The sequence below is a fragment of the Cebidichthys violaceus genome, unplaced genomic scaffold (assembly GCF_023349555.1).
Source record: "Cebidichthys violaceus isolate CVI_PGR_0920_01 unplaced genomic scaffold, fCebVio1.0.p SCAF_13, whole genome shotgun sequence".
Classification (NCBI taxonomy): Eukaryota; Metazoa; Chordata; class Actinopteri; order Perciformes; family Stichaeidae; genus Cebidichthys; species Cebidichthys violaceus.
The window spans coordinates 15,540,264-15,553,663 of NW_027176296.1; the positions used below are offsets into that span (position 1 = coordinate 15,540,264).

The 13,400-nt window shown below is 46.2% G+C and overlaps 1 protein-coding gene across 1 annotated transcript in view; it reads right to left on the reverse strand.

The window, feature by feature from the left end:
• Positions 1-13,400, reverse strand: part of tgfbr3 (transforming growth factor, beta receptor III) — a 62,056-nt gene that overhangs the window by 24,006 nt on the left and 24,650 nt on the right. Inside the window, exons 4-5 of the mRNA XM_068707904.1 lie at positions 8,549-8,686; positions 437-620 (exon numbers count right to left, since the gene is read on the reverse strand). Of these exons, the coding sequence (XP_068564005.1) occupies positions 437-620; positions 8,549-8,686 (322 nt within the window). The remainder of the gene's footprint in view (positions 1-436; positions 621-8,548; positions 8,687-13,400) is intronic.

Below are 13,400 nucleotides of genomic sequence, written 5' to 3' on the forward strand. Positions count from 1 at the left end.
AGCAAGATGCTCCAATAGATAACCAAACCCCCCCCCCAGCAGGTCAGACTGTGGTTGTACTGGATAATATATATATATATATATATATATATATAATTCAGCAGAAATACTGAAACACAAAGTCCATGCACCTTCTTCATATTCGTTCTTGAGGCTGTGAGCAGCTCACTGTTACACAGGTATCCTGTTCAACAGTAAAAGGGTGAATGCCCGTTGAGCGAAGGAAATTCTTTTCCCAGAGTAGTGCATGTAAACCTTTAGCCAGGGTTCAAACACAAAAGCTAAGTAAAGTTATGGGAGCTGAAGGGGAACGGGGAGGCGCGCCTCGGGGGCCCAAAGAGCTATGTTGGGAATTTTGGGAATCTAGCACACACACACACACACACACACACACACACACACACACACACACACACACACACACACACACACACACCTTCTCCGACGTTGATGTTGATGTCTTGAGTCATCCTGAGCTCAGAGAAAGAGGTGACTGCCCTGTACTTCTTCCGGGCCCAGTTGAGGAGGTGCTCGTTGCCATGGGGAAGGGACTCCTTCTGGATCTGGCAGGAGAGGGAGAAGTTTCCTGGCTGGAAGTGGACCTCTGAGCCCTCAGATACCTTGAGGAAGGGAAAGTGCAAGGGTTAGAGGACAAAGGAGCTCCTGTGTTATCTGGGATAGTAAATACAAATTCTATTCACGCTTCAGTGACGTCTTGCATCTATTTCCGTTGATTTATTTCCTAAAATATTCTGTGTTTCACTTAACAGTTTAACATTTGGAGATTACAGTTGATGGTGACCTCTCTGTTGAGAAGGATATGCACATAGAAGTCAACTGAAGAAGAAGAAGAAGAAGAAGAACCTCAGCATTTCCAAAATTAAACCTGCTCTCTAAACATTGGTGGAAGCCATCCTTCACACTCACATCCCAAACCGTTATTTCAGAAGCTTCTACAAATATGCCCCGCGTATTTTTACACACGTTCCGCCGCACAATAAGGTGTCTGGTTTCCAGTGTTTGTACCGCGGGCTGCGCTTGTGGTGCGTCATCGCAACGGTGTAGGTCTGCGTCAAAATGGCCACAGGGGTGGAAGACACAAATATTTGACGCGGACGGACTGAGTGACGGGTCATAATAGCGAAGGAGGAAGTCTCAAAATGACACAGAACGTTTGTCTCGGCGGTATTGAGGAGGGACCGCCCCTTTGGCACTCGTCGGAGCTCAGCCAATACGCTTCATTTCAGAGTGATAAACATTCACGTGTGCCGAAAAACTCTACCGGACAACCGAAAAGGAGTTTGAGCAAACGGTCTAGTGCCTCTAGGCGTACCTCATTTCTCTGCTTGTTTTCCTTCCTCCCTAGGTATCCTCTCTGTATGCATGAGCTGAGCCAGTGCTGGCAGGCCCAATTAAAACACCAAATCCTCCTGGATCCAAGAGGAACACGTAAGACCACTTCTTCGCGATGATGTTATGAAGTTGTCCCTAAATCGCAATCGCGCTCGAGCGATAATAGAATAATATCCCTTTGGGGTGTTGAGGCTTTTCAGACATAACCGTTCAAATCTCCCTCACGCACAACATCTGCCTGACCTCTGGACGGTCCTCTCGGTGTTCCTGGCATCGTCACCAGAGGCAGTAAATACCGGGGGCCGAGGAGACGGGCTCTGTCGAAGAACTCAGGTTTTTTTTTTTCTTTTTTTTTTTTTGTGCGTTTACTACGGCGAGAAGCGACGGAGAGAAAGATGGCGAAAGAGGTGGTGGCCTGAGCGGGTGAGGAGGAGGCGCTTCAGGGTTACTTTGCTATCCCTGCCAAGCTCAGCAGAGTTTATCAGTTTAATTGCAGGAATACGACTGTAATTAGTCGCAAAGAATTAGAGGGGGAAAGCCTGAAAGCCAAATTAGCTCCAGGCCTTCCAGAGCACTGAAAACCTCAGGAATTTGAACCAGGGAAGTGAGGGACCCACTGTGGGCTTTAACAAACTCTCTCTCTCTCTCTCTCTCTCTCTCTCTCTCTCTCTCTCTCTCTCTCTCTCTCTCTCTCTCTCTCTCTCTCTCTCTCTCCCCTATATTGCATGCTCAGTTGACAGACCCAAAAACTTTTTCCTCTGGTGCAACTCTATTCCTTTTTTTTTTTTATGTCTGCCCCTGTTTGGTAGTTTCCTGGCAACAAAAGCAACGTGTTTGCGCCGAGGTGGGAGGCGAGGCGCAGACCAGGCCGTGTTATGCCGACTAGTTGGCGTGATGGAATTTTGGTGCTCAATTTGGCACTAAACCGCGTTTGCGTTGAAACCATATACAGACCGTGTCGACCTTATCGCAGATGCCGGGCGATTTTAGGTGGCTTTCAGTTGGCACGGTCCAAAATAAATAAAACAAAAAAACGCACAGAAAGTGCAGATGGCAGGAGAGGAAACACTCTACATGTTTACCGTGGATCATGCTCACTTGTGTTTCCTTCTGCTTGGAGCTCCATGGCAAAGAATTACACTCACACACACACACACACACACACACACACACACACACCTGGACCACTTCATTAATCGTCATCTTCAGACGAGACACCGGGATTTAATATGAACTGACATTGTGCGTTTTTCCAAACACGAGCTGGCAAATCTCCAAACCTTATTTTGCATTTGTTTGTATTAAGATATGAGGACTGATCCATTAACAAGTGGACATCAATTTGTCTGTCCATTCTACCATCAAACGCATATTTGGGGGATGTGAATTTGTATTTTGAAACTTCAGACACTTCATGGAGGTGAACACGAGGTTATGGTCTCAATCTCTAGTTTCAAGTCTTCTTCAATACAGCATGATGTTTATTTGGTAACTTATCTTCCATTTAGAGTCCATAAAGCAGAGTATGCTTTAGGGCGGGGCCACCTTGTGATTGACAGGTCTCTACAACGGCGTTGTCTGATGTTTAAGACTTTCGCAGTGTTTTCAGTTCATGAAGGTTCATCGTAACCTCTTTGGTCTTAATTAGTTGTACTTAGCTCCTCTCAGATCTCGTGTCCCTTCTGGTTGCAAAAGAAAACCGAAGCCGACAGCCAAAAAAACCCCCACAAACCAACGTCACTGGAACTACGTCCATTTGTTCTATACAGTATGTGATGTTTGGTCTTTACTGAAACCTACCCTGCCTCCGACCACTCATTCTATAGTCCTTCTTTGAATAATGTATTCATCCTGCTCCCAGCTGGCTGCTCCTGATTTGCGCCAACGCCCGTGGGAACCAAATTTGCAAGAAATGTGCTGGCCACGCCCACTTGTGTTTGTGCTCAACTTCAGGAAAATAGAGAAAAGTGCTGGAAAGGATAGAACAATTTCTTTTATGGGAATTTTCATAGTGGAATATACACTGTAAATATAAATGTACTATAGTGCTTACGATTTACATAAGCTGTCACTCTCTAAATACCGTTACTATTGCTGCTAACGTACACACGTTAAGCCAAAGAGGTTCAAGAGCCGAGGTCTTCTGAGCCCACGGCCAACTAAAGCATAACCATCATCTCTTATGAAGCAATCTGTTACCGCCACTGCCAGAAAGTGTTCCTGGATGTAGATCTTGTTAGCTGCGAGGACTTTGTAATGTAGAAATGTGAAGAAATACATGAAAACTGGATGTAACCTCGACTTAAGAGGAATTCCTCAGACTTGGCAGACAGTCGAGCGCAAACAAAGAATGTCCAGGAGAAGCTGGTTACATACCACGGGGGACTGAGACTCTCGCTTTCATGTTCGTAATGACAGAAACTCATGTAACATGTTTGTAAAGGTATTCGAAGGCAGGAATTTTACTTCAACCACTGTTAGCTGTGTATTATATCTGTTTCTAATGTCTTTTACATTCTAAGATCACATTAAACAGTAGATTTCCCGCCCTTTCCGCCTATAAGCATCAACATATTATGGCCATATGAGCAGTCAAAAAGGAGAAGGCGTGCCAAATGTTTGAGATCAATTATCGTGCAGCTGTAATCCTCCACTGAGCAACACCCTGAGTCTGGGAAATTGCAAAAGGCTGTTTAGAAATTAGGAGGTGTTGCAAACAGAGGAGGGGGGGATGGAAAGTGCAGAAAGAGGGGGTTTGACAGATGATACGAGCGTGCATAAACTCTCCGGTGGTATTAATGTGATAAACGCTTTCGTGGCTGATTGGATCTCGTCTCTTCTTGATGAGATGCTGATTGCGCGTGTTCGTGTGAACAGGCGGGCTCTTTAGTGGGGAAAACAACAGCATATGTCTCAGCAATCTCCTGCCCGTTCCCGTCTCCAAATTAAAACCAAACTACCCGAGGTTTCCATCAACGGAGAGAGCTCTTGTGCGAGGGCGAACGAGCTCGAGCTACGAGCTCTGAACTAACGAGAGAAACGCGGGAGCGTAAAGAGCAAAGCTTGGCAAACAAACAATAGGCGACGCGAGCCAACAGCAAAGCTTTACGGTCTTGTTCCATCCAGAGTCACAAAACATTTGATCCAGATCGAGTCTTTCAAGCACTGATGCATCACAGCCCCCCTTCCCTAACCATCGAAAAATAAATATCTGCACTTGGCCGCAAAGTCAACACAGCTCACTCTGCACATGTGTCTCACTTGGAGCCCTGGTGTCCCTTGGTAAAAATCTAATTTGGCATGATGTCAATGTTCATATTGCATGTGACTTCAGACCCACGATGATTCCTGTCTGCTGCTGATTGACGTAAAGTACTGCGCAGAACATGTTTTACAGCAAAAGTCTGGATTCTGGCGTTTTAAAAGGCGGAGGGGTCCGCTGGCCAACAGCAACAGCACGCTCAGCGTCTCTCTGAAGCTTTTCCAGGCAGCCCATCTGTGTCCAGGGAGCCCAGAGCCTTGGGACCAGGAAACTAGGACTGGCAGGCCCGAATCAGAGTCCAATTAGCTCAGGGAAACAGCCTCTCCGATGGAAAGGCAGAGCGAGGGAGGTCTGGCTGTGGGTTTCTGTTCTGAAGTGTTAAGCTCAAAACCAGCTCCTCTCGACTCTGTTCCTCTGGGACCTCACCACAGCGACTCCCCCACCTGAGAGGGTTAAGGGAAACAAGTGGGAACTGGCAAGGCCACTAATACAGTGAGGTGTTTGCATGTGTGGTCGTGGTGCATACATGGTTTTGTGGCAAGTTTTTAATTTGCTAAACCCCTCCTCCAAAGGAGGAACCGTAACCAGGTGCTTTAGATGTCACCATATGTTGGAGCGGTGTGCAGAGGGCATAGAGACTCACCATTTAAATAATGTTGGAGGGTGGTTACATGAGCATACGTGTAAGGAATAGATTGCACCATGCGTTTACTGATAACACCATTCACTGCGGTGATCGTCAAATTTAAAACCTCTTTCACATGGTTCTCATTTTATAAGCAAAAGAATATTGTGTCATCCAGAGATATGGTGTTTTTCGACTAATCCATGGAGCTAATGCTAGCTCAATTAGCTAACTGGCTAAAGCTATTGAACCTACAATTGTCCTTTCAACAGTCGCCGGCTTTTGTCTAAAATCTTTCTGAAAGCAAGGAACCCTTGTTTCAAACATTACTGTGAATTTGTGGTTAATATGTCTTCATTTTTATGGAAACTGCATATGAAAGAGGAAGCTAGGCGTAGCAACAGTCAGTGAGAGGGGCTCAAGTCTTCTTCATACTCGCTATGAGCATGCAACGCAATGTTTGTTGCAGTATTTCTCCGAAACACTATTTAACTCATTTTTAATATATTATTATATATATTTAATGTAACAAATATATATGCCTAGCTACAGATAATCGGAAGTGCAAAAATAATCGGAGCCTCCCGCAAAAATATGATGCGATGACGTCACTTTTGGGCTCGGCGGTTGTTCTCCTGAGAACCCGGGACGCCTCTGGGTCACGGCCATGTGCGGTCAGGCTGGTCGATGAGATGCCCGACAGCGTGCGGCGCCAGAGGGCTCGGCGCTGTCACTCAAACACAAAATACATAACCGCTAATTCAGCGGGCTTTGTGTCTGACTGCAGAGGCCCCTTTATCTCTCCGCGCCCCACTTTAAAATCATCACGAACGTCAGACGAGTGTCCCACTGAAGGGCCGACAGAGCAAGGCTAATACCTCAGTGTGGTCTCCAGTCAGATGTGTTGCTGCTGTAAATTTCCTCTGAAAATACACATTCCCCTTCAATTAAAAAGTATATTCATGGCAGCCTCTTGCTCAGCAGAGATTAAGAAGACGTAAAAAGTCCTTTGCGGTGCAACAGCGCTGATGTCCGACATCATTAGACACACAGCAACAGCTCTGTGGGGTTTAATGATGGCTGTCAGCTGTTTGCTGTCTTCCACCACTGACAAGAGGAGACATTTACTGTGATGCAGGCCTGCTGCTCTCTACGGCAACACACCATATCGCACATTATCACAGCTTAGGAAAATACAAGCGGGCCAGATGCACATCCATCTGCATGAAATGCTACACTTTCCTTTGACACAAGAGCATTTATTTCCATTGCTACAGGAAACACTCATTAAAAGGAGGCACTCCGTCTTCATGTTGTTCTCCGACAGCTGCGGTGAAATGCAACGAGTTTTGTTCGGAACGATCCATTTTCGAAATGTAATTATTTGGATGCAAGATGAGCGAAGGTTCAGAGCTCTATCCTTTAACTATGCAACCATTTTTAGTGCACAGAAATCACTGATTCATCAATATATCTGCTTAAAGTGACATGTCTATAAGGCTAAAATAGTTCCAAGTGGTCGCAAATACGCGTATTAATACTCTGGTCAAAGGGTGCTGGGACAAAGACAGCATGGGAGTGGTGCACGAGGCATACGTGTGTGTGTGTGTGTGTGTGTGTGTGTGTGTGTGTGTGTGTGTATAGGTGAGCCTGTGAATAACGATAGGATTTTGCAATCCATAACTGTTTTTCTCCGTGTCGGGACGTTTTGGTGCGTGAGGAGTAAGCAAGAAATCCCTGGGCCCCATGTGGAACTCATTTGTGTACCTGATACTGCATTCTTGGAGAATGCTGTGGTGTTAACATACAATTGAAAGTGATTACTTCTGGGAAGCCAAAAAATATAGAAAAGCCTTCAGCGCATATAAAGGCAAAGAGAAAAAAAAATAAAAATAAAGTTTTCACCGCAATATAGTATAGTTAAGCCAAGGCCGAGGTTGCTGGGTCTCATTTCGCTATGATTTTCTCATGTAATACACAGGCTTTGAACAGGGCCGATGAAGCGGTCCATTTTTACATTTTTTATTAAGTTTCCCAGCGAGGCCCCCTGGTACCTTTACTAAAAATGGCTGGCTCTCCAGGGGACTGATATATCCCTCTTCCTCCCCCACGTGTGCTCTGATCCCGACTCCGTTGAGCTATTTTCATAACTTTAAAAGTGACACAATGTAACTTTTAAAAAGGAGGAACAAACACTTTTCCTACAAATTAAAAGTAACACTAATTTCCAACTCAGTTCTCTTAGCCGCTGCATCCTTTGATGCTCTGGTGTGATTCGTAGCTTATGGCGGCGGATGTTAACAAACCTGACCTGAATGAGTCAGTTATGATTGTGCTCTTGTCGCACTACGTTTTAACAAGCCACAGAAAAGCAACACGGAGAGGAAACTACACTCACAATGCGCCGTTGTCCTGTAGCTACCGCTTTGAACCACAGAGGCTGCTGTTCCGCAGAAAGCCACATTGCCTCACTTCAACGGTCGGCGACGAAAGCTGCTTTTTTTTGAATGAGTGTCTTGCAGACGTCATCTCAGATTGGACACCAAAATGCAACTGTTGACATTCATTATTTCACAAACAACTAGGCATTATGATTCCTGGATTTCAGCAAATACCAGAGGGTGAGGGATCAACTCCTTACTCAGCAGAGCTTTAGTGGTTTCGTGTTTGCTGCCACACATTCCCCGTTGTTAGGGTTTTCGTGGTGTACGGATACGCCCTGTCTGATTTGAACAGCTGCCAAGATATCAACAAGACTGTTAACGGAAGGGAGGTGGGGGGGTATGGCCCCGTGGTTATAGGGCGGGAATAAAGCTGACAGGGCACATTACATCTTTTTATATAAATACATTGTACACCACGGTGTGAGGGAGTGATATTGGTTTGAGTTTGGCAAAATAAATAAAAAATTAAAAAAAAAAAAATCACAGTTACAAACTGAATCATTTGATATGAATCAAAGAGTATTTGTAGTTCCACATTTATATTACAAAAGCGCTAAGAATTCGTCTGCACACTTCTGAGAGGAGTGCACAACTGTAGCTAAATAAGGATGCGCTGATGAAACGCTATGTGTGTGTGTGTGTGTGTGTGTGTGTGTGTGTGTGTGTGTGTGTGTGTGTGTGTGTGTGTGTGTACAGAGATTAATGCCTCGCCACAATGGCCATGCGTGCACGCACCGTTATCGGGGGCGGAGCTCCCAGTGAAGCAGGCTACTGACATGGGAGCACGGTTTAGCATGTGAGGAAATGAATACGCGCTTTTTAGGAAGTAGGATTTAAAAGGCTTGGTGTGATGCGGGGACTCACATGAAAGGTACGTTTGACGCCCAGGGCCAGGCGCTCCGTCTTGATCTTCCAGATCAGCGGCTGGGGGGAGTTCAGCACTAAGACCAGCGGCTTCTGGTGGCGCTGCAGAGACTGGATCGGCTTCAGGTGCAGCTCAACCTGGTAAGGCAAAAGAAAGGGATCGAAAGTCACATAAAAGGCACAACACACCAGTAAAAGAAAAAGTAGAGCGTGGAAGAGATTTAGGCCTAAACAGTGAGAGAGAGGGAATTCCCAGCGCGTCACATGATCCCGGTTCACACGGCTGCACTGCGCAAAACGTCGAAGCTTTTGATATTCTCGTGTTCACTGAAACACGACCGAAAGCACCAGGCGGTACAGTCACTATCTTGGTGTAATTGCTGCGCTGTGATGTAGATTGTTCTTCTTTATCGGGCTTTGTGGTTGTTTATGCACTCCCTTTGCTGATAAACTCACAGAGGCGGCATGCTGTGTTCTCCCTAAAAGGCGCTTGCTTAGCTCCGATACGAAGCCTCGGCGGGGCCTGAACTTTCACACAGTGGAGTCTTTGTTAGCGGGGGGGTGGGGATGGGGGGGGGATAGTAAGCGGCGGGTCCCTGTTACTATCTTCACAGCACGCAGCTATGCCTTTTGGTTCTCAGCCTGCCATTTAAAATGGATTTTCACAGTCTGGTAGCGGTAGACGGGGAGAACAAACGTGATGTTTTGGGACATAAACTGTTGTTTTCTTGTTTCCACCAATTGGACCAAATCTAGTCAGGTGGTTAATGGCCTGAGCGTGCGCTCAACTTATCCCGGGCAAGGATCTGGCTTTCTATCGCCCTCCTTGCAGATAAGCGCAGCTTTTTTTAAAATAGCACCGCTTAATTGGTAACATTGCCATTGACGTCGTTGAGTCGTTAAAAAATAAACCCTCCATCGCTCTCTCTCTCTCCCGCTTTGATGAGAAGTGATGCTCTAGAGGCTACGGTGGTCGCTCTGACACTCGTCTTTAAACTTCCTCCCCTCTGTGTTCCCAGACTAATCCCATTAGCCCCGTCCTGTGTGTCAGCGGTGAAAGGCTGCAAATCACTAATTCAACCCACAAGGATTCGCATTATATAATAGAACCACCCGTACGGTAACTTAATGAGTCGCAGCACGCGAAAAAAACACTGGCCCGACTCTTTTCTCAATCAATCCAGCCTCTGAAGCTGTGATGGGACCAGCGATCTGTGAGGACGATCACGGTGTTGTGATGTTGATCTTTCATTCCAGAAGTTGACCAATTAAAACCCTGAGTGTTGCCGTTGGTGCAGCGCTGTTAATCCCATTTTCTGTCGGATTAATATGTTCTTTGAATGCCTGCGTCTGCGCCAGAGACTCTGTGTCATCAACGCATTAGTAAGTCTTACCCTAGATCAACAAGGTGATCACGGAGCCGGCTCAAGAAGTAGTTGAACGTGAAGTGATTTCATAACTGAGCTGGCTAATCAGTGTAAACTGCTGGATTACTGAAAGTTGGTCGACAGTGAACAGTATTCTGAATCTTCCAGTTAAACCTCTTAAGCTCATTATATCATTTTTGGAGCTTCTAACAGTAAAAGCTCAGTGCAGAGCTGTAAATGGTATCATTAGTGTTCATTAGATATACATGTTTTTAGAAAATAAGTTTGTGATTATGCTCGAAAAAACATTTTATCTTTTATCAATTTATTTTGTTACGACTGAGTTTCACAGGTGCTGGTCTTTGGTGGACTTTGTCACCGTCGGACGGAGCCAGGCTCCCCTGTTTTCAGTCTTTATGCTAAGCTAACGGAACTGGCTGTAACTTCATATGAATCATCCAGCTCTTGGAATAAAAAAAAATTAAAATGAATATGCGTACTTTTCCAAATCAAACTTTTCCCTTGTGGGAAAAAAAAAAAAAATTGCATGTCAACAATAATGACCACGAGGCAAACTCCGTCTGCTGACGAGGATGATGTGATATGATCGAAAGCTCCAGAAGCGCCACTAAATGAACCTTCAGGTGACGGTGTTCCAGGTCAAAAGTGAACTCTGAACCTCAACAAGCACACAGCATCTTGCTCAGTGCTGCGCAGACCATAAAAAAAAACGGCCTGCAGTTCGATTCACAGACAATAATCACCATTCAAATGTCCATATTGTTCAGAAAAATTGAAATATCAGTAGACAAGATGTGAAAAAAAATACTGCTCTGTATCTCTCTCTCTCACACACACACACACACACACGCTCTACGCTTGCATGCCAGACTCCTGCTCTCTATTCTTTCCAGTAAGCGTAGTAGTGTAGTGTGATTTTTATCTCCTGGCAGATGCTCTGCGTTCAAAGACCTGTCACTGCGATGCTGCATGCAGCCATTTAACAAGAGACACCGACAGCACAGACAGAGTGAACACGAAGCATCAAAGCCTAATTACCAGTCCTCCACAGATGTACGCCCCGGAGGAGAGCGACACAAACGAGTGTTTAGTGATGTGGTCCATGAAAGTGCTGCACAAATCATTAAAAAGTCCCTCTGAGAGAGGGAAGTGGAAGAAATTACTGGATGTTGATCCAGACAAATAGATCAGAGACTCCGAGACTCACTGCTCTCTCTCTCTCTCTCTCTCTCTCTCTCTCTCTCTCTCCCTCTTTCTCTTTTTTTTTATTGTTTTTGCATATTTGCTCCCCCTTAGTCCAGACTCTGGAAAAAGCGAGCGCATCGCTCCTCTGAGAATAACAACAACCAAGATATAATCATACCTGGCTTGGCTTTGAGGCCCTGGCTTTGAGAGATGGAAGAGAGAGCCAGAAGAAGAATGGGAGCGAGCGAGGGAGAGAGTTGTAAAAAGAAGAGGAATTTTAAACTCAGACAGAAACATCTCCAGGAGACGTGAGTCACCTGAAAACACAGGCATAAACAGAGCGCTGTGGAGAGGAAGTGCCAAGAGGCACCGACGGTGAGGAAGAGAACACTGCGGCGATTATCTGCCCTTATTCCAAGGTTTTAGCAGGTGAACAGTGATAATATCGAGCTTGATCAGCACTGACAGGAGCTGGGGTGCACAATGTAAGCAGCAGCTGGTGTGCATCTCTTCTGCCCGCGGAGATGCCGTCATGAGGTCTGGCAGGACCGGCAGCAGACCTTGGCCGTGGTTGCACTTGCCTTTTCGAAATGTTAATTTTCATACCGGAACATAGCCGATCGGATGTATTATGTGGTCAACGGAGCGGCTGTAAAACGTTGGATGAACACATTTCTATTCTTTAATATAAAAGTCCCTCGTAAAGCTTTTATTTTGAAGGAGCAGAATCTGTACGAGTTGGGTTTTCACCAGGAGTAACTCAACAGGACTCAGACAGCGTGTCTCAGCTGGGCTCCAGTCCTGGTTTTCCTACTCTCTTCCCTTTGCTGTCCTCAGGAGACAAACTCCAGTGTGTGTGTGGGGGGGGGGAGAGAGATGATGTGATATGTTTGATAAGTATTCAGGATTGTGCCCACATGCTGTCCACACCTCACTGAGATCCAAACCCAGTGCGAGCCAGGCAACCTCGGCGTTCGGATCCAAATTTGAGCAAGATCTGATCTCCGGGCCGTACAGGCTCGGCGTTTAGTGCGTCCTGGCGTGACTGGATGACAACAGTCGCATTAAGAAGACAAGTGTCCCCGCGGCCTAAGTCACACAGCCAGGGTGTGGAGAGACGAGGTGCAGAAACACCAGGCATCCGAGTGCCTCTTATGGCGTTTGGCGAGGATCAGGTGGCGCTGAGTTGTTCCTCTTGTGGCTACCTTCAGGAGGCCACGCCTGATTGATTATCAAGGAAGGCTGGCACATGGATTTAGGGGGGTCCAGTGTCCATTACAGTTACGGGGGGGGGGGGGGGGGGGCATTTTGCCAGCAGCCAGGGATGGAGGCTTGTCCTCCCTATCACGTTACTGAAACTACACTCCACACAAGGGACGACAGCTGTAGCAGCATAAGCCGGGCCTGTCACAGAGCATACCATTAGTGGTGGTAGCATGTGTAAACAATGGCAATGTTAAAAAAGAAACAATACGGCTTCAACTTTAAGCTCCAAATCACCAGCCGACTGGAGCCGCAACCCAAAACGACGAATCCCACGCTGACCTTAATTGTATAACAAAGCCACATGGTTAGATTTAGAACATGCTGATGCCCGTGACACTGTAATTATAACGCCTGATCTGCTTGTCCTGTCTTGAGCATGTGGTTGCAATTTCGGGACCTTTCAGGCCAACTAGATCGTGCTAAGTTTCAAGTGCGCTTGACGAACACGCAGCGCATCGACGTCGCAATGCGATACTTTCCCAGCATTAAGCAGCAGACGCCCTGCAGCCGGGGCTCAGTATCAGCGCGGCTCAGTGTCCTTGCAGCTTCCTCTATTGACGGAGCCGATTAAGCGCCTGATGATCCTGTGTTGATGCAGAGAAAACCCCAAAACATCCTTTAATTAGCCAAAAAAGTGGGACTAATCTAGGAACACACACACATACACACACACTCTCCCTCCCAGGAAACAATAATCAAAAGAGAGCACAATGTATTCTGTGGCATGAAACAGAGACGCGCGGAGCAATGTCTGAATAACAACGACTTTGTTGCACATTTTTTAATTTTTAAACTACATCAAGATTGCAAAAAGTTGAAACAGGGGAGGGAGAGCTGAGAAAGGCCGTCTGCCTGAGACCAATCACAGCGTGTTATCTGATGCCCGCGTATGTGCCTGTGTCTTGTCTGTCTGGATCTTGGTTTTTTCTGGATCACCGAGGGCGTACAGAGGGAAGTGGGAGCCGCGCCGAAAACCCGTTGACCGCTCTTATCAGCGCCACCCACATATTTGA